This window comes from Anabrus simplex, chromosome 9 (assembly GCF_040414725.1).
Source record: "Anabrus simplex isolate iqAnaSimp1 chromosome 9, ASM4041472v1, whole genome shotgun sequence".
In the NCBI taxonomy this organism is placed as follows: Eukaryota; Metazoa; Arthropoda; class Insecta; order Orthoptera; family Tettigoniidae; genus Anabrus; species Anabrus simplex.
This window is the reverse complement of record NC_090273.1, coordinates 94,494,441-94,522,078: the sequence shown is the minus strand read 5'-3', so window position 1 is coordinate 94,522,078 and position 27,638 is coordinate 94,494,441. Positions and strand designations below refer to the sequence as shown.

Below are 27,638 nucleotides of genomic sequence, written 5' to 3'. Positions count from 1 at the left end.
GGTCATCACCCAGCATTCTGAGCCATACATAACTATTGGTCTTAGTACTGTTGTGTATATTTTAATTTTTGTATTCCTGCTGACATTCCTGGATTTAAACATATTTTGCAAGGCGTAAAAGCATCGGTTTCCACTTGTTATCCTCTCCTGTATTTCTACGGAGGTTTTATTGTCCTCTGTTATTATAGAGCCTAGATATTTGAAAGATGTGACTCTTTGATATTCCTTCCCATTTAATCTTACTGGGGTCCTTCCTCTTACTCCCTCTGTATCTCCCATCTTCATATATTTTGTTTTGTTTATATTCACTTCTAGTCCTAGGTCCCGTGCTTTCCCTTCTAATACTGAGTAGCTCTCTTCAAGAGCTCTTTCATTTCTTGCAATTATTGCTACATCATCAGCATATGCTATCACTTGTACTAATCTGTTCAAAATGGTTCCCCCTGGGTTGATGGGCAATTCACGGATTACTTTTTCCAATGCTAGGTTAAAAAGAAGTGTGGAAAGTACATCTCCCTGTCTTAGTCCTCTCCCCACTAAAAACTCCTCTGACAGATCTTGCTCCACTCTCACCTTGCATACCGTTGTTTTCAAAGTCATTTCTGTTAATCTAATCAATTTCCTTGGGATTCCAAATTCTTTCATAATCTTGTAAATTTTACCCCTATCTAGACTGTCATATGCCTGTTTAAAATCAACATACAGCTGATGTAGCTGTTTGTCATATTCATAAAATTTCTCTAGCACTTGAGCTCGACTGAGTTATTGATGTTTAATGGACCTGTCATGACGGGCTCTTAGTAGTAAATGGTTTCGGGCACTAAACAATGTTTCATTATTGGAATCTTTTTTTGTCTATTATTACTGCTTTGTTCATATCATTCTAAACAAACTGTCCTAATGTCTTTATTCTTAGTCTTTCAAAAACTCTTCGGTTTGTTTAGCAGCAAATATGTCATACAGTACTGGCTACATGCTTAAACTCAATTACTTCGTGGGCATTTTAAATACTATGCAATGGCTCTTATCAGAAGTTTTAGTAGCCAGCAGCCTATTCTATCACTGGCTGCAGGAGCAAACAAAATACAAAATTTGCAGAACCCAGCTTCTGTATGAAATTGGTGGAGCTGGTCCTAAAATTGTCACTGTTTGACTTGGTGAGTAACTAGGAAAAGAACCCTACTTCAGGTTGCCATGTTGGCTTCAAACAAAATATTTCACTTGGCTCTAAAACTTTGCCATCACAGTCACCGATGGCAATGTATTTAAGGAATTTGGATCTACATCAATGCACATCATAGAGAGAAAATTAGTAATATAAATTGTACCGGGCGGTACACCTCCACGCCGCTAATTTAAAAATTGCGCCAGGCGAAACTCCTCTGCTGGAGGAAGTCTGAACTTTATCTACGCTGTTAATTCTTTACCTTATCAGAAGATGTCACCACGTGGAAAATTTTGAGTTTTTGAACTGTGTCATTTTTGATGTGTTTTTGTTTCGCTTGAAGTAAGAAGTGTAAACTTTCTCTCCTAGAGGACACTACTGAAGATCAACAATAGTGCAACCTAGTGCGGAGTCAAAGAACTATTTTGTTGGAGAAAATTTAATTTCAAGAGTTTGTTCTTTGTTAAATTTCTTTCAGTCATTGTTTATGTTGGCAATATTTACCCCTTTCTTCCCCTTGTTATGAATGTATCCAATCCCGAATTTCTTCTATTAATTTCTGACCAATCTGGTGTATCTTCCCCCAACTTGAATCTGTTGCGGGGTCCTACCCAATAAAGAGTTTGTGGGAGGGTGTTTTCTTTCCCCTAACGCCTAGAACCTTCCGCGAGAGGATATAAACTGCTGATTTTTGGGTCTCTGCGCCACTTCTGTTCCATCTTTCAGTGTATTAAGTACATAGCAGGAGGCGGGAAGCGCCTCTTTCCTCGGCAGCGGTCAGCAACAAGGTAATGGCCGATTAATAAATTCTTTCTTTGCTAGTTCAGCAGTTTAACTTTCGGGGCGGGTTCTAAGCGTTCCACTATGTAACCTTTTCCTAAAATGTAACTTCTCTTTTCATCTATTCTCTTGTAAAGCTACATACTGGGATAGAGAGTGCTATCCCTCTCGAGCTCCCACTCACATTGTCTGGAGGTGAACTTATTTTCTCAACCAATTCTTCCGTAATGTAATGTAAATTGTTATTTTCTTAAGTCACCTCTGTAGTATGGGATTAGCCCTTGCACTAACGGCCTAAGGCCAAGTAGGTCTTGAACAAAGTGTATTAGGAGTGCAAGTTCGCCTCCCCTCAAATCGTATTTTAGAGGTCATGTATTAACCTTCTTGTCATTTAATAGACCTCAGTAGGTTGGGTATTTTACCCCTGTGTATATGTCCTTTGAGGACAGCTTAAAAGTGGAGTTTGGTGTGGCCTGGGAGAGGCTTAAAATTGAGAGCGAGTGGCTCTTTTGAAAATGGTATATTGTATGCCTCGAGGAGGCTTTTCAGTGTAATTTGGAGCAAGGGCTCCTAGGTATGAATGGGGTTTTCTGCCCCTCTGTTAAAATTGTGTTTGAGGTAAAACTGAGCTGATTGCCCAAGAATTATGTTTCTGACTTTTGAAGCCCCAAATGGGGTACCTATGTAAATTGTATTTTTCAATTGTGTTTCGGCTACTAAGTACCTGTTCTAGTTGTTGTTACGTAATTTTGAAAAGAAAATATAACCTTGTTAAGTTTTTAAAATTAATTTCACTTTAGTAGCTTGAGACCTATTCACCACCCAGCACCTTCTTTCATGCATAACTACCACCAAAACACGGTAACAAGTGGTAGCAGAGCGTGGTTGAATGGGTCTCAATTTAGCCCCTTTTGACGGCTAAATATTGTTTGTTCCGAACTCTAACTATTTTCCCAGTTGCTGGAATTTTTTGAGTTTTTCAAAATTGTTCTGTCACCATGCCCGGCCCTCGCGATGTTCTCCTTCTTAACTATTTGCGCAAGGAGGAGTTGATCTATGAATTAACTATCAGAAATGTGCAATCTGGAGGCACGGTTGCAATAGACACTAACAAGCTTAGAGAGTCCCTTGATTTGCCCATTTCCATCCCCAATTTGGGTGAGAAAGAAATTGACGATTCTCTTTCCACGATCACGGAGAATGTTACTGGGCTAGCTTCTGTAGTTAGTTTTTTTGATGAAAATTATCCATCTCCGAATCAAATTAAGCGTGTGCAAGGTAGGCTATATCATTTTTCGAATAGGGTTAACGATCTGTTGTCTCTAAAACTGAATGATGTTCAGGGGAAGGAAGCTAGTACGCTCCTGGAAAATATTTCCGAATTATCTAGTAAGGTCACTCAATTGTTAACTGGGGAAGTTCCTCCCAAATCTGATCAACCCACCATAGTGAATTCTGGTAGTGAGGAAGCGCCTCCCAAGGGAGAAGTTAATAGAATAACCGTTGCTGCTCAAACTATCCCTGCCCCATTGGACAATGAATCTGAACGTCGTGCATCATTGAGTAACATCCGTTCTGATTTAACTTCATTACCATTGAAACCTTTACCTACTATGTCACCCGGGTTTAGCAGCTTGCCTCATCCATTGGCAATGTTGCTCAGAGGTATCTCTAAGTTTTCCGTTAATACCACCAGTGATGTAATTTCATTTTTAAGATTTCTAGTGGAATTTCAGGATCATGCCCTTGTTTTTTCTCTTTCTCCATGTCAAATCTTGCAAATTATCTATCCCTATGCTATTGGTATTCTCTCTGATAAAATCGTAAGAGCCATTGCCGAGCAATCATCTATTGAGGATTTCCATGCCCACTTGCTAGCTAACTTCATCCCTGCTAGGGCCAGGTCCTCCCTTATTCAGAAGTACTATTATCGTGTACAGCGCTTGGATGAAAACTTGGCTGATTTCATACAGGACATTAAGTTTTATACTAGGGTGTTTGCCCTTCATTTTCCTGAAGATCAGATTGTACAGGCTATTGTAGAGGGAATTTCACCTCCCTATAGGTCATATTTGTGTTTCGCGGCGTGTCCGCAAACCTTCTCTGAACTTGAAGCATTGGCCGTCTCAGCGGAAGGAGTTAGATACGCCGATTCTTTGCGTGTCGCGAAAGAACCCCCGCCTTCCTTTAGTAACACTCGGCCTCCACCTCGCCGACCAGTCAATCCCCGTAAATGTTATGCTTGCGGGTCGCCTGACCATCTGCGCAACAAGTGTCCTCTGATCAAGTCTAGTAGGGCAAATAATGGAGCGGGTTCATCACAAGGCTGTTTTAAATGTGGGGCTTTCTCACATATCGCAAAGAATTGTCCCAATTCGAATAGCACCCCCTCCTGCTCAACTTCTGGTGTAACTTCCAACAACAATCAAAAGTGACTAGTGGCTGCGGCTGAGTCAACTAATTCTGCTTCCCAAGGCTCAGCCCCTGGCAAAAAGGTCGAGAATTCAGGGAACGATAAGTCTTTGAATACATCTTTTGAATGCCCCAAAGAGTGTCTTAGGATTGCGGCGGATACCCCCGCACCTGTTCCTTTTCTTAAGATTGAGTTAAATAACGAGCCTATAACAGCTCTCTTAGATTCAGGCAGTGTTTGTTCCATTATTTCGGCTGATTGGTATTCTAAATTGAAATCTGTTTGTAAACTCCCTGACTATGTCTCTTCTCCTGTTCAATACGTTTCGGCTAATTCATCTCCATTAGAAATTCTAGGTTCCTTACTGGTCAAAATTCGTGTTTTTAAGTTTACATGGAAAGTTAAATTGTTTGTGGCCAAGCAATTGTCTTGCCCCATTATATTGGGAGCTGACTTTATTTCTCACACTGGTCTTGTGCTCGATCTCCAGAGTAGGTCGTGCACATTCAAATTTGCGTCCAATTGTAGAATTCCCTTGTTAAAGTGTAATTCTGTATCATGTTCATCTATTTCGCCTACCCAGGATGAGATGTTGTTAGACCTTAGACATCTACCTGAGGAGCAGGCTGATAGTATTCGCAAACTGTGTCAGTTGTTTCCCGAGGTGTTCTCTGATACTCTTGGTGTTACTGACCTTATTGAATACAAAATTGAGGTCACGGACTCGATTCCTGTCCGTTTTCCACCGTATAGGCTATCTCCACCTAAAATGAAGGCTCTGAAAGAAATCATCGATCAGATGTTGAAGGATGGTATTATTAGGCCCTCTAAGTCAGCGTATTCTTCGCCTATTTTTCTAGTCCCGAAACCCCAAGGAGGCTTCAGGCCTGTCATTGATTACAGGGCTCTCAATCGGAAGGTGGTGTTGCAATCTGTGCCCCTTCCTGACCTTCATTCTTGCTTTTCATGGTTTCGTAAGGCCAAGTTCTTCACCATCTTGGACTTGAATCAGGCCTATAATCAAATTCCCCTTGCCGAGGAGTCTAAACATCTTACAGCGTTTGCCACGGACTGGAACTTATACGAATACAACCGCGTGCCTTTCGGGCTCCCCACGGGGGCAGCTGTGCTCACTAGGCTACTAGATAGGGTCTTCTCCGACATCAAATTCGAGTACTTATATCACTACTTAGATGATGTCGTAGTATTTTCAGAGACTTTTGAAGAACACCTAGATCATCTGCGAGAAGTTCTCGATCGCCTTCGTAAGGCTGGGTTAACTGTTAAGTTGTCCAAGGTTGCCTTCGCTAAGCCCTCTATGTCTTTCCTAGGGCATATTGTGTCACCCGATGGTGTAGCAGTTGATCATTCTAGAACACAGGCCATCCGTGATTTTAAACCTCCCAAGGACATTAAAGGTATCGCCAGGTTCATTGGTATGGTGAATTTCTTCAGGAAGTTCATTCCTAACTTTGCTAATAGAGCGGCGCCCTTAAACCTTCTTCGTAGGAAAGGCATCAAATTCGAGTGGGGACCTTCTCAACAAGCCGCTTTCGAAGATCTTAAATTAGCTCTCTGTAATGCCCCTGTACTTGCTATGCCTGATTTCTCGAAGAAATTCATCGTCCAAACGGACGCGTCGTCGTCAGCTGTAGCTGCAGTCCTTCTTCAAGAGACTGAACTAGGGAGGCGTCCCATCGCCTATGCATCTAGGACTCTATCGGCTCAAGAAGCCAAGTATTCCATCTATGAGCTCGAAGGGTTGGCAGTCTTATTCGCCTTAGAAAAGTTCCGTCTCTATCTGGAACATGTCAAATTCGACCTGGAGACAGATAATCAAGCCTTAAGCTGGGTCTTAGGTAGGCCGCGTCGTACTGGTCGTATAGCCCGTTGGGCCATCCGTATTTCTGCCTTCCAATTTGATGTACGACATATCAGAGGTACCGAAAATGTTGTTGCTGATGGACTCAGCCGTATGTTTCATAACGACGTCGAAACCCACGAACCGGTCGACAGTTCATCACCTTCCGAGTCCATACTATCCGAGGTTAATGCCATCCTAACAGATGCTCCCATGCTTTTTAGGGATATTGAGAAATACCAACGTGAAGATCCGACGCTGGCTCCTATAATGGAAACCCTTTCTTCTGGGGAACATGCTGTCCCTTATGTTCTGAGGAATGGTGTTCTATGTTGCCCTTCGAGGCATGATAAGTTGATGAAAGTTGTTGTTCCAGCGGTTCTTGTACCTATGATCTTCAAGTATTATCATGAGACCCCATTAGGAGGGCATCTGGGTATCTTTAAAACTCGTGAAAAGATTCGTGAAATGTTCATATGGAAAGGTATGGACGGTGAAATTCGGGAACTTGTAAAAGCTTGTAAATCTTGTTTGATCAGTAAACCCACCATGTCCACTAAAGTAGGCCTTTTGTCTTCTCATCAAGCGTCGCGCCCCATGGAACGCCTGTATATTGATTATGTGGGACCCTTCCCCCAGTCAAAGGGCAATGCCAACAAGTTCATCTTTGTGTGTGTAGATGGTTTTACAAGATTTTCCTGGTTATTTCCGACTAAGCTGGCTACCGCTCAGTCAACCATTACTTGCTTAAATTCTATTTTTGCTTCTTTTGGTCCGTGTCAATATATTGTATCTGATAATGCTAAGGCGTTCACATCAAATTTATTTCGTAAATTCTGTTTTGACTTGTCCATCTCTCATGTAACTACTTCTGCTTATTACCCTCAACCTTCTCTGGCTGAACGGGTTAACCGTAATCTCAGGTCCGCACTCATTGCCTATCATCATGAAGATCCTTCCAGGTGGGACACGTCCCTGCATTGGATAGCTTTTGCTTTGAATTCGGCGGTTCATGAATCTCACAAGTTTACTCCAGCTTCTTTGATGTTCAAGTTTGTTCCCAACTCGCCGCTCTCTAACCTCTGGTCTTTGAATGACATTCTACCCGAGACAATAGATCCGGACAACATTAAAGATCTTTGGAAGAAGGCTAAAGCTAATCTTAAAGTGTCTCATGAAAAGGTTAGGGAAAAGTATGATCGTGGACGGAGACCCACCACTTTGAAGGTAGGTGACCAGGTGATGGTCAAGAATTTTGTTCCCGCGGGCAAGCTTGCCCCCAGATTTCATGGGCCTTGTATAATTCTCGATTTTCTTACGCCAGTTACGTTGTTAGTAAGCAATCCAGCCACCGAGAGGATATTTAGGGTTCACCTGTCACAGGTGAAACCAGTGTAAATTTTGTGTCAACTTGCTTCATATAATTTGAAAGGAATATGAAGGTTATATTTTTTTTGAGTTCAACTTTTAAGGCTTTCTGCCCCTTCTATAATATTTTGGTCTTATATGTAAGCCTCGTGTAAAACCTTCCCCGATCCGTTAAACTGCCATTCTGTCCTTGCCTCGGCCATTACCACGCTCCCGTCTCCTGCTTCAATACACACTGTGGCTTGATTTGAGTAAATGCCATGGATATCCGCACGCCGCTGGCCCCTCAACCTCTCCACAAGCCTGTACCCTCAAAGAAGATGATGGTCCAACACAATTCTGCCGCCAAGCTTTAATGTTTCAGTGCCCCCGCAGCCGCGCGGCGCCGTGCAGCAAGTGGAGCAGAGGACGGGCCCCCTCGGCCCCAGCGAGAACGGCGTGTGCACGGCGAGCCGGAGCTCTCCTCCCGGCCAAGGCTGATGTGCGGCGCACGATTTGCTACTTGCCCGCAGCCTGTATATGTTCACCGCGGGCGCGGCGTGCTTCAACACCTCTGCTCCCCTCATAGTGCGGGCGAGCGGTATCTCAGGGTACTTGAGGGGTCCGAGCGGCCTCCTTTGGACGCAAGCCGCAACGGCCGGTCTGGCCATCCCACTTCATCACCATCTACTACATGAACAGTTACTATAAGTAATGACTACACTTGGGGATTCTACAGAAATATTTGGTGGACATTGCAAAATTCTTCATCACTTTTAAGTATTAGAAATTTATCTTCAGAATTCTACTTCTACAAACTTAAAGACTATACTTCACCTGCAACAACAAAATTTTGAAATTGAAACAAACTAAATTTAGAAAATCTCATAAATGCTTCTGCAATCTATCTTCATATTCACATCATAACTTGGAACTTGTTTCAAACTGACTTCATGTGTCATCACTGGAGGAACTTTTGGGGGGGGAGGTCTGTACCGGGCGGTACACCTCCACGCCGCTAATTTAAAAATTGCGCCAGGCGAAACTCCTCTGCTGGAGGAAGTCTGAACTTTATCTACGCTGTTAATTCTTTACCTTATCAGAAGATGTCACCACGTGGAAAATTTTGAGTTTTTGAACTGTGTCATTTTTGATGTGTTTTTGTTTCGCTTGAAGTAAGAAGTGTAAACTTTCTCTCCTAGAGGACACTACTGAAGATCAACAATAGTGCAACCTAGTGCGGAGTCAAAGAACTATTTTGTTGGAGAAAATTTAATTTCAAGAGTTTGTTCTTTGTTAAATTTCTTTCAGTCATTGTTTATGTTGGCAATATTTACCCCTTTCTTCCCCTTGTTATGAATGTATCCAATCCCGAATTTCTTCTATTAATTTCTGACCAATCTGGTGTATCTTCCCCCAACTTGAATCTGTTGCGGGGTCCTACCCAATAAAGAGTTTGTGGGAGGGTGTTTTCTTTCCCCTAACGCCTAGAACCTTCCGCGAGAGGATATAAACTGCTGATTTTTGGGTCTCTGCGCCACTTCTGTTCCATCTTTCAGTGTATTAAGTACATAGCAGGAGGCGGGAAGCGCCTCTTTCCTCGGCAGCGGTCAGCAACAAGGTAATGGCCGATTAATAAATTCTTTCTTTGCTAGTTCAGCAGTTTAACTTTCGGGGCGGGTTCTAAGCGTTCCACTATGTAACCTTTTCCTAAAATGTAACTTCTCTTTTCATCTATTCTCTTGTAAAGCTACATACTGGGATAGAGAGTGCTATCCCTCTCGAGCTCCCACTCACATTGTCTGGAGGTGAACTTATTTTCTCAACCAATTCTTCCGTAATGTAATGTAAATTGTTATTTTCTTAAGTCACCTCTGTAGTATGGGATTAGCCCTTGCACTAACGGCCTAAGGCCAAGTAGGTCTTGAACAAAGTGTATTAGGAGTGCAAGTTCGCCTCCCCTCAAATCGTATTTTAGAGGTCATGTATTAACCTTCTTGTCATTTAATAGACCTCAGTAGGTTGGGTATTTTACCCCTGTGTATATGTCCTTTGAGGACAGCTTAAAAGTGGAGTTTGGTGTGGCCTGGGAGAGGCTTAAAATTGAGAGCGAGTGGCTCTTTTGAAAATGGTATATTGTATGCCTCGAGGAGGCTTTTCAGTGTAATTTGGAGCAAGGGCTCCTAGGTATGAATGGGGTTTTCTGCCCCTCTGTTAAAATTGTGTTTGAGGTAAAACTGAGCTGATTGCCCAAGAATTATGTTTCTGACTTTTGAAGCCCCAAATGGGGTACCTATGTAAATTGTATTTTTCAATTGTGTTTCGGCTACTAAGTACCTGTTCTAGTTGTTGTTACGTAATTTTGAAAAGAAAATATAACCTTGTTAAGTTTTTAAAATTAATTTCACTTTAGTAGCTTGAGACCTATTCACCACCCAGCACCTTCTTTCATGCATAACTACCACCAAAACACGGTAACATAAATAATAAAACATTCCAATCCACATTGGTACTGTGGCACTGCCACTGCACCACAGTAGTATGTCCTGAATCCTTCCAGTTATGCTGCTGAATCCTTGGCCTTCACTCACCACAGTGAGGTAGCGAGGATCTAAATGAGAGAGAGGAAATTCCTAAGAAAGTTCTTTGGCCCACGTCAAAATTCTGAGAGCGAATATTACCCGAAGCCATCTGTCTCGAATGTCTAACACCTGAATATCTCAAATAATTGATATTCTCATAACTTGGAAATGTACCACTCCATGGGCAACTGCAGTGAAGGAGGATCTGACCGGTGTCGCAGACACTGGTTCAAGAAAGCAGCAAGTTCAGAGGACCTGGATACACGGCTTTAAGATCTTCCGAAAAGACTGAGACGATGACCTGGTGCAAAGTGGTCTGAAGAGCAAAGAATTGCATTCTCCATGAAAATGGAAGAGTTCTGGAAATCCAGGAAGGCTGACAAGTGCTCACCATGGTCTCAAGAGGCCGAAACAATATGTTTAAATAGAGTAATGAGATATTTCGCTCGATATAGCTCTCAATAAACTTCTTGTCTTCTACGTCAGCACGAGTAAGGTTTGCTGTATCACCGGTGACTTTTGTGCCATTATTCTTTTTTTTATGTGCAATTTATTTGTTTCTACATATAGTGCAATAGTGAAGTTCTTTTCAAATGCATTGTAGTACACACATGCCAGTGTGCTGGCAGAAAACTTCCGGTGGAGCGAACGGTATATGGAGGTTTCTGTAAAGTTCACACCATTGCAATTTTCTTTTTTTTTTGCAAGTTGCTTTACGTCGCATCGACACAGAGAGGTCTTATTGCGATGATGGGACAGGAAAGGGCTAGGAGTGGGAAGGAAGCGGCCGTGGCCTTAATTAAGGTACAGCCCCAGCATTTGGCTGGTGTGAAAATGAGAAACCACGGAAAACCATCTTCAGGGCTGCCGACAGTGGGGTTCGAACCCACTATCTCCCGAATACTGGATACTGGCCACACTTAAGTGACTGCAGCTATTGAGCTCGGTTTGCAAAATATTTAGCTTAAATATCATTGGATTAAGGATCATTTGTTAGAAATCCTGCACTCATTGATTTTTAAAATTTTTGCTGATCTGGTTGTGTTTGACGCGCGAGTGCGCGCTCCTTACAGGCTTGTGCCTTCTAATTTTCTTTTATGTCACACCGTGATACTTCATCGAGTAGATTGTTTTCTTTATAGTTAGAAATAGGAAAGGATTTCCACCTATCAATACTTATTTATTGCATTTATTATGCTACAGTACCGGTTTCGACCCCCTTCATAGAGTCGTCTTCAGCTGAACAATACATTCTGTACATCATGAAACTATGATTAAGATTACATTGTCTCATAATAAGAAACTTCAAAGCCTTATTAAAACATACATTCTTTTAAATGAAGTAGAATCCTCAAAACTTATAGTAATGAATCCTCAAACACCAACTGCTAAAGCTTGCCACCGGTGGTGAGTTGATAGTCGGCGGAATCATTTTTGACTTGACAAAAGAAACTAAGGAACTAACATTTTTTGAAGAATTCGACTAAATTTTTGTTGTTGTAAAAATTATGTAAAAATTTGTGTTTTTTATTTTTGATGAAGTTGTATTTTAAAGTATTTTCAGGACTCACTGAAGAGAGAATTATTTACTTAATCACTGACATTGATATTGGAGATCTCCAGTAATATGTTTTTTTGTAATCCATTTTTTGTATCACCCTGTAGTGCCACGTGGAGGCTTCAATCACGAAATCACTGAGTTTCGCAATTGAAATCTCTAGAATGAATTTCCCACATTACCATATTTGGTGCTATAATTCTATTGGTGAAAATAACACTAATTTGTATTGGTCAAACTTCGGATCGAAACAAGGTAGCTTCCCTGATTGGCTGTTTGAGTATTTCCCAATTTCTGGCTTTTTGGCTCCTTAGCAAGAGCAAGGCTCTGTTAAGCGTCTTTCGTTTTTGATCTTCGAAGAGGTCGGATGCGCGGTGCGCACGGTCCGGGCCTACGGGGCCAACCTACCCTAAGGTAAGCACGTTTAATTATCTTAACATTTTGGTAATTTGTGATTTTGTTTTTTTTTTCTTTCTAAATTTAACTTTCATGTGTTTCGGCCTTTCTTCTTAAATTTCGCGAAATGTCAATGTTCTTATCCTGCCAGGAAATCACCGCGGATCTTAGTTTGGGCTATTTCATTTATGCCTCTGTGTTACACGAGGCCACCTTTTGTTTGGAGGTTTTCTTGTTTTAAAATTTCTTTTATCCTTAATGTTGCAATGTGTTAATTTTCCGTCAGGTTGCGTCCAGTAGCTCTGTATAAAGAAATTACGAGAAAAGTTTGTAGTCGTCCTATGATGGACCATCCAGAAGATTGTTTGTTATATCCTATCTGGTTTATTGTTCAAGATTCAAGTTGCAGTTGTATTTCTGTTCCTTTTTTACGAACTGTTTTCTATAGGTTTCTGTTCTTTTCTTTGTTTTTCTAATTATATTTTATATGAAGGGTATGGGTGAGTACGTTCTTTTCCTTATAACATCCTACGATCTTACAGCCTCATAGGGTCCAAGTTCGCTTTCCACACTATTTCTGTCTGTAGTTGTCATTTAGACCTTTAAGTTTTAAGTATCCTATCCGCATCTTTTATTTCATTTGCGATTTTATTTTATGTGTGTAGCCAACCTTATCCTTGCTTTGTGTTTTGATAACTTGCACGATACCGTTAATACCGCATTGCTGGTATCGGAATGATGGTGATGCTTATCTTTTATTATTATTATTACTTCGGCGTTCACCTTTTATGCATCTTTCTGGCTGCGAAAATTAATCCAGGCTACAAGCTTATCCCAAAATACATAAAGAACACATACCAATGAGACCTATTATCAAACTACATAGCAAGCCCAACCTATAAACTCTCGCAATTTATCCAAAAATTCCTTAAAAAGCACTACGTATTTTCAGCTAATAAAACAATATGGAATTCAATAGATTTTTGTAATAGAACAAAAGGATTAAAGATTGAACAATACCACATTCTTGCATCATTTGACATAATAAACATGTACCCCAACATTCCCACAAAACGAACAATAGAAATCTAAAAAGTCACAGCACTCTGCACTTTAGAAATAGAAGAGTTCATTAAATTACTTGATTCTGCCATTAGTAACAACTACTTTAAATTCCATCCAGTAACAAGGCATACCATTGGGATCTCCCACCTCTGGTATACTTGCCGAAATTTACATAGACCATTTAGAGCACACATCAATTAGTAAATAGACAATATTTTTTTTGGGTGTAGATTTGTTGACATTTTCGTCATCATCGACAATAGGTCCACAAATGAAACCGATATATTAGATAAACTCAACATAGTAGACCCTCACATAAAATTTACCACAGAAACTGAAAACAATCGCACTCTGAATTACTTTGACAAAACGATAACCATACATGAAGACCACCTTTCTTACAAAATATTTAGAAAACCCACGCGCACCTCAAACACAATTAAAATAGACTCCGTTCACCCCAACACGCACAAAAGAGAAGCTTACTACATCATGATACATAGAGCATTTAGGTACCGTTAACAAAAGAAGATTTAAACAAAGAATTACCTACAATTAATTCATGACTTAGCTAAAAATAATGGATACAAGAAAGAAATGGTTAACAAAATCATTCACAAAATAAAATCCCAACTCAAAACCAAATTAATGAAAGTAGACAAACCCAAGAAAGATTGCACATTATTCACCTTCAATAATGTACACATATACCATAACTAATGTTTTTAAAAAACATAACTTAAGAATAGCATTTAAAACTACACACAACAGTACCAATATCATACACGTCAGAACAATCAACAGCAACAATAAATACAACCACTCAGGGGTATACTGTTTTAAATGCAATAACTGTGAGACAACCTACGTCGGACACACCGGTAGGACTTTTCTAACCCGATATAATGAACACATAAATGCGGTAAAACACAATCATTTTTCCTCAATAGGCCAATATGCCGAAGACTATAAACACAGTTTCACAAACATCGAGAACGACATGCAAATCCTGAACATAAACCCCAACGGCCCCCTGCTCAACATAACAGAAGAATTTTACATTACTCTAGATCAGTATACTAATCCAAATTTCAACATAAATTAAATTTCAGAAAAAACTAACATCATCTTCAATACAGTCATCTCCACCCTTAAAAACACTTACCTTAAGATAATCAATAAACAAAACATGACACGCGACAGAGAAACATCAAATAACACACCTAGCTCCACCTCTACCCCCACAACAGCAACTCTCCCTACCCCTCCTTCCCTTCCCCTTACAGCAGCTAGTATGAGCCCAAGAAGAACACGAAGCAGTACACAACAAGCTTGCATATCAAACGCAACTCAGCCACACCAATAACAGTAAGTACATATTCAAATTAGCACACACAATCCTTAGACATTCCTCCAACATAAAATATCACTCACAGCTCAATATCTTCCACGGATAATATAACACCACTGCACAGTTACAGATGGGAAAGGAGCCATCACTTTGAATCCAATGCCACTCAAATTTTACGGATGTCACAGGACAACATGATTCAGTTTTAACATAAAGCAACAAGATTCATCACAAAACAGCGCTGAATATACATATCTTAGCCTAATTGTATCCATACGCCTGGCACTCTTTTTAAACTTGGAAAGTGTTTTATTCTACGTATATACATGAAGACAAAATCTTTTATACATACGTGATAATTTTACGAGCAAATCATTATCATTCAAGCTCCAAAAATATCAACCAAGTGTATAACTATGTAAATAAGACTTGAACACGGAAGTCAACCGATGAACTGAACAACACACAAGACACGAACGTTCATGTGCATGAAGTGTTCCTACATATATTGTTTTTATCTTATATACTTGTACCCACTGTCGCCAGCCCTGAAGATGGTTTTCCGTGGTTTCCCATTTTCACACCAGGCAAATGCCGGGGCTGTACCTTAATTAAGGCCACGGCCGCCTCCTTCCACTTTCTAGGCCTTTCCTATCCCATCTTCGCCATAAGACCTATCTGTGTCAGTGCGACGTAAAGCAAATAGCAAAAAAAAAAAAAAAAAAAAAAAAAAATTAAATAAAATTAAAATAAAATTATGTATATATAGTTGCAAGTTAGTTTTAAGGAGAGATAGTGTTTTATAAACTAATTTTAAGACAATGATATAGATGTTGATTCCCATAGGGAATCTGAAATATTTGTCCTGAATGAGCAAATTTACAATACCAATATAAATGGTCAGTTATTGGACATTATAAATTTTCCAGCTAACTCATTCTTGGTTGCCAGCGTTTTGCCCTCGTGTGCTAGGGTGGGCTCATCAGTTGGTACCTAGCACACCTACCAATACGCTGGCTAGTGCATACCGTGGAGGCCGCTGCTAGGTACCAACTGATGAGCCCACCCTAGCACACGAGGGCGAAACGCTGGCAACCAAGAATGAGTTAGCTGGAAAATTTATAATGTCCAATAACGGACCATTTATATTGTTATTGTAAATTTGCTCATTCAGGACAAATATTTCAGATTCCCTATGGGAATCAACATCTATATCATCTGATGGCCAAGCAGGCATCAATTTTTGATAATGAGACAAAGTCTCTTAGTGCATTGGCACTGCCGGTGGCTCCAATTAGCCTATGCAGTGGCCTCCACGGTATGCACTAGCCAGCGTATTGGTAGGTGTGCTAGGTACCAACTGATGAGCCCACCCTAGCACACGAGGGCGAAACGCTGGTAACCAAGAATGAGTTAGCTGGAAAATTTATAATGTCCAATAACGGACCATTTATATTGGTATTGTAATTTTAAGACATAAAGCATATCATTATAGACACACAATTGCATTGTCACACAGTGACATACACGCCAGTTCCCGTTTTGACATGCCCCATTTTTACGTGATCAAATATTTATTTATCATATGGCATTCCCCAGACAATGTAATCTTAATCATAGCTTCATGATATATATGTGAATGTATCGTTCAGCTGAAGATGACCCTATGTAGGGGGTTGAAACCGATACTGTAGCATAATAAGTGCAATAAATAAGTATTGATATGTGGAAATCCTTTCCTATTTCTAATTGTGTAGTTCGTCAATATGGATATGAAGATCATAGATTACGATTCTTTATAGTTGTACCATGATAAGATTGAAGTTGTCCAAGTCCAATTTTACTCAATTTTGGATACTTGCCAATAAAATTCTATATGTAAGCAACTTCTTCCTACATGCATTTATGTTTTCAGTCTTAAATCTCAACATTTGACCTCCAAGTGCCTCCTCATTACTTTGCTCTTGTATTGATCCCTTAGCTCTTTTCAGTGTCAATGTATCTGGTATATTACAGCTCCATTTCTTTACATACTTTTTCATAACAAAGAAGTAAATAATTTTAAAATATCTCAACATAAAAATACAAAAGAACATTCAACAGCCTAAAATATGTTTTTCATATGAAGCACTTTAAACTTCAACATAATAATAATAATTTTAAAAAACCACACCCCATGGCACTACAGGCCTTGAAGGGCCTTGGCCTACCAAGCGACCGCTGCTCAGCCCGAAGGCCTGCAGATTGCGAGGTATCGTGTGGTCAGCACAATGAATCCTCTTGGCCATTATTCTTGGCTTTTTAGATCGGGGCCGCTATCTCACCGTCAGATAGCTCCTCAATTGTAATCACGTAGGCTGAGTGGACCTCGAACCAGCCCTCAGGTCTGGGTAAAAATCCCTGACCTGGCCTGGAATCGAACCCTTACACCACAGGCCCAGCAATAATAATAATAATAATAATAATAATAATAATAATAATAATTCCCCAGCTACTTAAAACTGCGTGCCTTCTCTGTGGCCATCTATGCCAACAGCCATGAACTTTTAAACTTTCGAACACTTTCTTCTTAGATGGTTAGATGGCTCTACCATCGATTTGTGAACGCAACCTTATGACTAGACACAAACTAATTACCAGAGAAATGTTTATTTTGGGAGTTGGTAAACCTTTTCTTTTGAGGATTGTTTTGTTAATGTACCAAAGTTGGCAACACTTCAGCTGAATCCTCCTCTATTGTAATCTACCTGTCATATGCTTATAATATGTTCTCTAGCCAATTATACCCAGGGGTTGTGTATGGGAAGTCAGCCTATCTGAATACTGTAGTTTTAAGTTGATCTGGAACTTTCGCCTATGGAACTATATAAGGAGGGCACTTTAGGGCTGTTTTTTTTAATTGCTCCAGTGTTTAAGAGTATAACCTGATGGAGGCCATAGAGGGCTAGGGAGGTAGGGGCACGGCCTACTTGAAGATCCAGCGATGCAAGATAAGGGCAGAATTTATCTAAATATGTGATCGTGCCTGCAGGTAGTTCGAGGGGAAGGTTTCTGCCATTTCTTAATGTAATTTTGTATTTCGGTGGTTGAAATGTAGGACCTTCTGCACAGTATTCAGACTATTTCTCTTCTCTACTGGGAAGTATGTAATGTAAGGGAACCTGAGTGGCAACCCTCAGTGATCTGCCCTTCAACTTTTGAATTGGGTGACTAAAGTTTTGAACCCTAAATTTTGAAAATCTTGTCTTGGATTTAAATATTCCTCCTTTAGTCGCCCTTTTTAATAGGGGATTAGCCCCTGTGTCATTGGTGCTTAAGCTCACTTAGGTTTTTGTCCTTTCAGAAATTTCTATAAGGAGTGCTGGTGTTTTCTGTCCTTTCCTTTTGTTAATGACCTGCTATGTGTAACCTTTTCTTTTATCCTTAAGGCTTTGTAGTATGGGTAATTATGCCCCTGTGTATCCCTAATTATTTTTAGGGTAACTGTGTCTTTCTTTTGGTTTCCTTTGGGAACAGTGATTAATGTTATTGTGGAGCACTGCAATTGATAAGCCCACCATGGAGCAACCGTGCATGAACACTTTGAAGTGGGATCACCCTATGGGTTGCCTAGTGTAATTAAGTGTATCAAAAGCAATCGACTGCCTGTTCGAGGCTAGACTCTTGTATTCTGGAGCCGAGGCTCCTATGAAGTGTACATGCTTGGAGTAAACCTTGCTCTTTCACAAAATTATACTCAATTATGATCTCTGATGTGTAATTTAACAACTGGGAGTTTGCCCCAAGTTATTTTATACCTGATTTAGACTTCTAAGTCCAAGGCATTGTTAAGAGCTGATGAGCTCGTTAACATTTTCAGTTATTCTTTGTTATTCTATTAAATTTTCTATCTCTCAATTTTAAAAAACGAAAGAAATAGAATTTCCAAATTTGTTCTACTAATAGCTGCTTTAAGTAATCCCTTGTCCAACCCAGGCACTTTCTATTCCTCTGTGAGCCACATAAACCGAAGAAGAATAATAATAATGCAGATTTGTACATTTCAAGACAAATGAAATATATTCATAGTCATTTGCTGATTTGATCATTATTTTATGTCATTTCAGTTGTTTTTATTGAAGAAAAATCCAACTGTACTTATTCAACAATGAGTTATCTTTGTTTACAATACAGCAGTCCTGAGAAATTGTGCAAATGAATATTATCTGTTTATTCTACAGTAGATTCATTCTCGTTAGTTGAAAGTAAATTGCTAAAAATAGATACCTTATCTTCTATGCAAAGAAGTTTGTTAAAGAATAAATTTGTAGATACACCTAAACAAATTTCTTAAAAGAAACCATGATACAATTAACTAAAGATTAACTCTGACAATATGTCAAGATGTGCAAGGAGGAAACAAAGAAGAACAAGTTGTTAACATGGATGCTTTAATGGCCCGTACTTTTAGACATGATGTGGGCTTTTCGGCTTTTGCCATGTCAAGAAAACAAGGTAAACTCTTTACGTATATTTTTTCTACCACATTTGTCCCTGATGTCCTTTCTGATACTTCTTATGCACACACGGTGTGATAGAACATCTTATTTGGAATTTAATGCTTTTGCCGGCTTCCGCTTGGAGTACTGTGCCTGCATACAGCGAACCACCTGGTGACGAAAGAGCGTACCACTACAGCTCCAATGGTTAAACATTCTTAAATTCAAACCCTTGTTGTTGTGGAAGACTTCCTCACAAACAGTTGAGATTTTCTTCTGAAGACACGGAGCAAAGTTCTCTGCAAAATGAAAAGAATTCACCTTGTTTTCGTGACACAACATAGCCCAAAAGCCCATATCATGTCTAAGAGCAACTTGCTTAAGTGAAGAGAGAAAAACACTATAGACTAGAATAGCATAAACCAAGAAGCTATTTCAATGAAACATCTTCCTTCAACAGAAAGGAAGAAGGTGGGCGAGGTAATGACAAGTGCTTCGGAGGAGATGTGGTGGTGAAGGTAAAGATTCAAAAGTGGAAATAGAGCTATCTAATTTTCAGGCTGGTAATGCAAGCAATTATGTCTTTTCCTATACTCCTTCCTTGAACGAGTGTTCCACTGTTTAACTTGTCAACAGACTTCATCAACAACAACCTGTCTTTTTTCAATTTCATTTTTGATTTTGCATTAGACAGACTCCAGTGCATTCCTACTTTCTGAGTAGACGGAGGCCTGAATATTACATAGCTCCAGTCTAGAGTTTCTTTCCACTTTTATTGATAAATTTTCCTCCTCTTGTGCGAACAGCACTTTCCAAATTTCTGAGTCACCCTTCTCTGCTACTAATGAAGACAATATTGATTTTTTTTTTTTTTTTCTAGCAACATTCTTATCGACTATCTATGCTCCTGTATACCAAATTACTTTTCCTTTCTTTCCTCATATAGAGTGATTTATTATACTTCTTCAGGTTATTCTATCTAAAAAAAAGAAGATATGATTTAAAAAAAAATTTGGAACCTAGATATTAACACCATTGGTATAGATGCTGGAAGCTTCAGTAGTTTCAAAAAAACATTTAAGATGTCAACATACCATTGATTATTGAAGTTCCCTGAGCTGAACAAATACAGAATGATCTTTAAAAGAAATGAGGAAATGAGAGGAAGATTCCAGAAAAAACACAAGAAAAAAATCTTACTTAGGCCACCCAATGAGGAATCCAAAAAAGTGATGTGCTTCAATAAATTCTTCAAGGCAAGTTAGTTTGTAAAGGAAGTGCAGGAAGAACAGAAATGTCTTGGTTCAATACCATTCAAGATTGAACATCAATGGGAACATCTGGTTTACTCTACCAATTAGCCATTGATGAATGGAATTCCAACGTGCGACTGCTAACATCCAGAAGTGTGAACTACAATAATAGTACTATACGAACACTAGAAAATCAAAGCAATATAATAAACTTGAATAGATAACCTACCTTAACTTCAGAGAGATTTTCCCAGAATGTCACTATGCCAGAACAGGAAGCAATGGAAAGTGAACACCATTTTCTTAAATCTCAGAGCAATTCAATTAGACTGAAGAAGTACCACAAAGAAAAACAAAATAAAGAACAGTTAGTTAATACTTTTATAATACAAACATAACACATTTTATAAAAAGAAATATATACAAATCTTGTGTGCTTAGTTGGTAGTTTTATCCCTCTTACATGAAAGGTAAGAGATTCCTACAATATTGAAGGTTTTCCCTCTTGTACACTTCAATATTTAAAGAAAAATATCCTTTAAGTAGAAGGGATGGACTAGTTTCATCAGCTTGCTCAGACCAGAGAGCTGCACTTTCATCCTGTGCACCACCATGTGTACCATGGCTTTAGGTATCATACATTTTCTGTTAAACAGAACCATCATTCCTCAGCTTTTCACACTTCCACCACGTTTCAGATTCCCGAAACTTTTTACATTTGCAGCACTTTTCACATTCGCAGCACTTTTCACATTCATAGCACTTTTCACATTCACAGCACGTTCCACACTCTCAACAGTTTTCACATATTTAATATCTTTTATCCAAATATCACCCTGTATTCGAATCGCATTGACTATATCCGGTGAACAACGATGATCGAAGTAAAGTGGTGTGGCACCATCAACAGACACGGCATATCTCTCTGGTTCACACGATATCCTTATTGAGAATGGACGCCCTGCTCTAAATTGATGTATCGTTGACAGTACTTCAGCACCCCATTTCCCTTTCACCCATGCATTCTGTATTACTCCACCGTTTGCTCTGAATCGAGGATTGATATGAAGTGCAATAGGAGGATGAGGCCATATTTGTGTTCCTTTCTGAAGATTGATGAAAAACCTGGAAAATAAATAATAATAATAATAATAATAATAATAATAATAATAATAATAATAACTACAACAAGAGAGCTATCTACAGATAGACAGGATGCAAATGAAAGAGAAAATTCCTAACAAAAGAACCTCTGCCCTTGTCAAAATTCTGAAAGTGAATATTGCCTGAAGTCAAATGCAGAGCTTTACTCTAAATTTGAAAAGCTTTCCCTTCTTATAGGGAAGAGCAGTCTTATATTTTACAGTCGTGTATCTCAAATTCCTAACAAGATAATATCTCAAGGAATTCATAAATTTCTGACGACCTGGAAATTTAACATGGCAACTGCAGTGAAGGAGGATCTGACTGGTGTATTTGACAAGCCTGCCCCCCACCCTTTCCCCCCACCCCCCTAAGTGGACCAGTGAGGAGAGAAGAACCACATTAAGGAGTACTTCATTAAAGTAGGTCATAACATTCAAATAATTATTGGAAGAGTGGACATAGGTTTAACAGAAATGGTTTCACACTTCTCAAGGAATATTAATTCATAAGTTATAAAAAATAAACTTAAAAAGTGTGTGATTTGATAGAATCTGATGTTCTTTCAATAACAAAAGATGTCATTCTACTTTAATTAAATTGTTTCTTTTTCAGGTATTGTATAAGGTTTAATTATACATAAATTAGTTTTGACAGACTGAAGAAACTAACAGTTTTAAATTAACGAGTCAAAACAAATGGCTTCCACTACAACAAATCTGAGATACTGGGTTCAAGGAAGAAGTTCAGGACATGCGTACACAAGTTAAAGGATCTTTCAGAAAGAGGGAGAAGTTGACCTGTGTAAAGTCTGAAGAACACAGAACTACATTCTCCATCAAGATGGAGGAGTTCTGGAAATCTAGAAATGCTGACAAGAGTTAACAGTGGTTGTAAGAGGCCAAAATGATATGTTAAATATGTATACAGGGCATATCTAAATTATACCGACACAAAAATCAAGGAGACTCTTTGTGTTACATAAAGAACGATGGTGCAATCGGATTGAGGGAGAAAATGTTTCTTTTCGAGAAAATGAGTTTACTTTCATACTTCTGGGCATGCGATTCAAAGTGATTAACTCGCCATCTTTTCTGTGCTAGAGTGCAAACCACTGCCTGCTGCTGTGCCTCAGGGAAGGGAGGGGAAATGGGGTGTATGATAGATGGAGACACAGATAGTGCTCTGTGCAAAAGCACTAGTTTCTTCCTTCGACTCTCGCAGAATTGTTCTTAGAGGCAATATCCACAGTTTGTTTATGAAGTAGCTGTAATTGCACACACAGTACAAGAATACATAGTAATTAAGACACATTTAGGCCATATGGTTAGGGGCGTGCAACTGTGAGCTTGCATCCAGAAGATAGCGGGTTTGAATCCCACTGTTGGCAGCCCTGAAGATGGTTTACTGTGGTTTCTCATTTTCACACCAGACAAATGCTGGGCTGTACCTTAATTAAGGCTATGGCTGCTTCTTGCTCACTACTAGGACTTGCCTGTCCCATCATTGCCATAAAGCCTATCTGTGTTGGTAAGATGTAAAGCAAAAAAAAAAAAACCACTTTGTTAGTCAAGGAATGTACCTGATCATTTCTCCCTTTGTCTTTTTTTATGGATTCAGTATTATTCTTTAACATCCGCAAATAAGCATCCTTCCTGCCACACAATTGTGCATTCCTTTACTCAATACTGTAAAAGGAATGAAATACTGAACAAAAGAAACAATACACCCAATGGTTTGATTACAGTAAATTTTCAATATTCGCTCCTTCTACTTTGATCTTCATATAACAAGGAAAGTCCATGGAAGTTAAATTGGCCAAGCATGGAGCCATTTAACTGGACCACCCTGGACTACTCATCTCCCTGGATAATGGTTAAGTGCTGCATAACACAGAGCACTATGACACAGCCACATTCTCTGCCAAATACCCAGAGAAACATCTTCCAGTAATCCAGGCAGTGATTCTACCAAGAAACGGTAACATTCCTCACCATTTGGGTGAGGACAGAGGACATACAACCCAAGCAAGTAAATAGTTGCACAACAATACTGGCCCAAATATCGATACTAAACCAAAGCTGAAATATGTGGACTACTGTCACATGATTATTTCCTTCTATCCTCCTTCCCGCTATCTCCTGCCTATGGACACGAAGCTTGAATTGTGAAGATGGTGATCAGGGTGCTGCAAACCATAAATCAGTGCGGCTTCTTTCCCATTGACATTTGCTGCGCCATTGGCTAGGTGCATATCATCCATTTCTTTGTTGGCGTATCAAAACAGAGCCATTCTCACCAACGTATCCCGCAAACTTAGTAGCCAACGTGAACAGAATAAACTGTATCCTGCCTTCTGGGTTTGGGAAGTGACTGCACTAAATGAAAGAGAAATGTGTGCATTTGCGCTGAGCAGTAGCGGAGATTGGGGGAGGGGGGGCGAACGGGGGCAGTCGCCTCCCCCACTTTGTAGATGAAAAATTATTTTATTCTATTTTAGTTACCTGACTTTTTTTTTAAGTTTCGGCAGACTGAAGAACCTAACAGTTATTTAAAAAACCACCTGAAACTAGGAATTATAAAAAAAAGCAATTTGTACAGTCCCTATTGTTTTTTCAGCTAATTCCTTCCTTTAATTATTAAGACAAATATTTTGCGGAAATATGCACAAGATGTTTTTCGTTGCAGCTGATTCGTACAGCGCCACAGCAAGTAGTGGAGACTTGCTAAGCAGCGTGTAGCATGTGCTAAGCAAGGGTAGCAGGGGTTTAATTTTTTTGCTAAGGTCATGGACACAGGTATGATTCACCCACTTGCCATGCGCATTCGTTAGTCTGCCAGTCTCACTCAGTAAATGTGTGTTACTTTGTTAGCGTGTAATCAAATACTAAATGACTTTAGTTGTATTATCACGCTAAACTTCTATTTAATTGTAATAGATGTGTAATTATGGTCCCTATAGTGAAAGTTTTATTGCATAGTACTATTATTACCACACTACAGTTGGTAGACTGTCAATCTTTACGTCTCTATCAAAATTTGCTTAGAAAGCATTAAAGAAAACTTACTATTTTGTAGCTATTTTTTTAAATGTTGATGTTCTCCTCCCCCCCCCCCCCCCACTATAGGCCTCAGACCAGGGTACCTTTTTTTGTGCCCCCCTCCCCCCTTCTAACTCCCAATTGCTGCTACTGGCACCGAGCATTATCTCTGTCTCCATCTACCATACACTGCACTTCCCATCCCTTCCTTGATGCACAGTGGCGGGCAGCAGTTTGTGTTCTAGCACAGCAAATGTGGAGAGTTTGTCAATTTGAATCCCGCAACTGGAGGTAAAACAGTAAACTCATCTTCTCGAAAAGAAATATTTTCTGACAATCCAATTGCACCATCATTCTTTATTTAACACAAAGAGCATCCCCGATTGTTTTGTTGGTTTAGATACACCCTGTATAAAACTGCACAATAAATGTCAGAGTTTTAATGCCAGCTCAGTCAAAAGTTGAGGAAGCGAGTGTAATGAAAAGAATATACACTAGAACACTTTATCTGGATCACATTAATTTGGATATACTGATTATCAGACCGATTATGTACATAAAATTTCTACGAAGGTAATCCCAAAAATAAGGTCTCCTATTTTCTTATAAATACATAGACCTGTTTATTTCTATAATGCTTTACATCATTTTACACCTTGAACAATTAGCTATATTTCTACATAATCACCATTTCGCTCGATGTATTTTTGTAGACGCTGTGACAGTTTTTGTATGCCCATGTCATACCAGCTCGCCTCCATACTGTTCAGGAAGTTGTGTGTGGCGCTTTGGGAAACCTCAGGAACCAAAGTGCAGAAATCATCCACGGTGATCCGCTGATCTTCAGGCATGATTTGCTCAACCTTTACGACTATCTCGGCGGAAATTGACGGTCTCCCGCTCCTTTGTTCGTCGTGAATTTCAGTCTGACTGGGTGCAGTCTCTCTACACCACCTACGAACATTTTTGACATCCATGCACGACTCATCATACACTTCCGTCAATTGGCGATGGATTTCAATCTGTTCAGTACCTTTTGCGTTCAAAAACCGAATAATTGTGCGCACTTCGCACTTGGCGGTAACATCCAATGGGAGCTCCATTCTCAACGGCTGCCAAGGCAAGACCAAGTGCCTCAGTGCAGCATGCCCATGTTTATATGCGAGCGCGGGAAACACCCTTCACAATATTGTAACCAACAGCCACATGAACAGAGTTCTGTATTTATAAAAAAATAGGAGACCTTATTTTTGAGATTACCCTCATACAATAAAGTTACTCTAAAAAATAATAGTTTTAAATCTAAAAAGTAAGATGGAAGATCTTAGTTTGTTGCATTGCGACAGTGATATCTATTTTCAACTGACAAAGACATCATTGCTGCTTGTTCAACTAATGATAATGTGTAAAGCAGGCAGTTACAGCAATGACTCTAGTACAGAACCACAATTATGGGGTTTTCATTGCCTAGCAATGATATTTATACACACACAAGTATAATTATTAATGCAACAATTACTATTGTACTATATACATTGCTCCTGAAGAAAAATTGAAGTGAATGAGTATTTTGAAATAATTAAAAAAAAAGAGCAACGCAATATAAGCAAGCATTTTTACATACCTAGTGAATGGGAGGTATAAACTGACACATAATTTAGAATGAATAGTTTGGAAAGGCGACTGTGTAGTGGTAGACAAAACACTAAGTCAGAACAAGATTTTACTGAAAATGAGCTGGTTCAACTCTTTTCTGAACTGCTTGCTAAAATCAGAAGTTACGATACATGTGTGTACTCCTTGAGAAAATCCCATGTGCTCCTAGTGGTACATTATTGACACTTTGAATACCACTGCACTAGAGCATTTGGATGTAGCAATTTGCAGAAAATGACCTGGACTTCTCTCAAAAGGAGTCATGTAGTTGTACAACACCAGATCACATGCAGTCAACAGCATGCGCGATTTGTTACAAGGCTTCTGGTGTAAGGTACTGGGCCGTTTTACTTACAGCCTTGACATGGCACCCAGTGATTTCCATCTCTTTGGACCGTTGAAGAAGCTTCTGGGTAGTAATTCAACAACGATACGTCTGTTCATCGTACCATCACAACATGGCTTCAGGGACTGTATGCAGATTTTTTCCATGTTGGCATCTATACCTTGGTCTACCGTTGGAGCAAGTGATTAGACAAGAATGATGACTATGTTGAATAGTAATGTTTATCAGTGGCATACTACTATGTATTCTAATATCTGTCTGTAAAATAAAGTTACGGCGGATGGATGGGTAATGTGGTTGTACAGAGACCGAATCATGAGGAGGTTGACAGATTGTCTTTGAAGATTGGGAAATATATATTTAAAAGAGTAGAGGGGTTTAAATTCTTTTGTGTATTAATCGATGAGCAAAACCGAAGGCAACAGGAACACCAAGCTAGAATTAAGAATGCAAATAAGGCATTTTACTCTATAAGCCCTATATTAGGTTCCAAGTTTTTAACACGGAATGCAAAAATGATTATCTACAATACAATCATTTGTCCAGTACTTCTGTATGGTTCCGAGACCGAGACATGGAGTATAACCAAGAAAGAGCAGCAGCAGTTGCAAGTCTTTGAGAATAAAGTTTACAGAGAAATATTTGGCACATGGTTTGATCATATCTCTCAAAGCTGGCAGAAAAGATCTAATTATGAGATTTACTCTCTCTCTCAACAACACACTATAATGGGTGTGACAGAATCCAACAGACTGTGCTGGGATGGACATGTGCTGAGGATCTAGGATAACAGAGCACCAGTAGATCTATACAAGGGATCTCCTAATGGGAAAAGACCTTCAGGCAGACCCAAAGCACCTGGAAGAAGGAGATCAGCAAGGTATGCCGGACCCTCCAAATCGATAACTGGGAAGAACAGGCTCAAGATCGAAAAGGATGGAATAGGATTGTGAGGTCAGCACGAGAACTTCACGCCCCACAGAAGCCTATGGAGTGAGCGAGTATATAGACTTATTTCCCTCTGTATAGGAGTTCCTGTCTGTAGGATTTTTTAATGGATCATGTCGGGCAGAAGTCAAGCATGGAACAATGTTTTCTGGGACATGTGATGGATAAAATAAAAACAGTTATGTCGCAGCCATGTGCATGGCTGCCCTACAGGATTCAGCCACCGTTGCTGACCACAGATTTCTGGTGTCCAGT

At 39.5% G+C, this 27,638-nt stretch overlaps 1 protein-coding gene across 4 annotated transcripts in view; it reads right to left on the bottom strand.

Moving 5' to 3' along the window:
• Positions 1 to 27,638, bottom strand: part of LOC136881317 (galectin-8) — a 366,233-nt gene that overhangs the window by 36,865 nt on the left and 301,730 nt on the right. For 3 of the 4 annotated variants that reach the window (XM_067154126.2, XM_067154127.2, XM_067154128.2), the window contains one exon: positions 20,613 to 21,374. The exons of the other annotated variant lie outside the window; for it this stretch is intronic. In XM_067154126.2, the coding sequence (XP_067010227.2) occupies positions 20,918 to 21,374 (457 nt within the window). In that variant the 3' untranslated portion in view covers positions 20,613 to 20,917. Of the gene's footprint in view, positions 1 to 20,612; positions 21,375 to 27,638 lie in introns of those variants that run through there. 4 annotated transcript variants of the gene reach the window in all.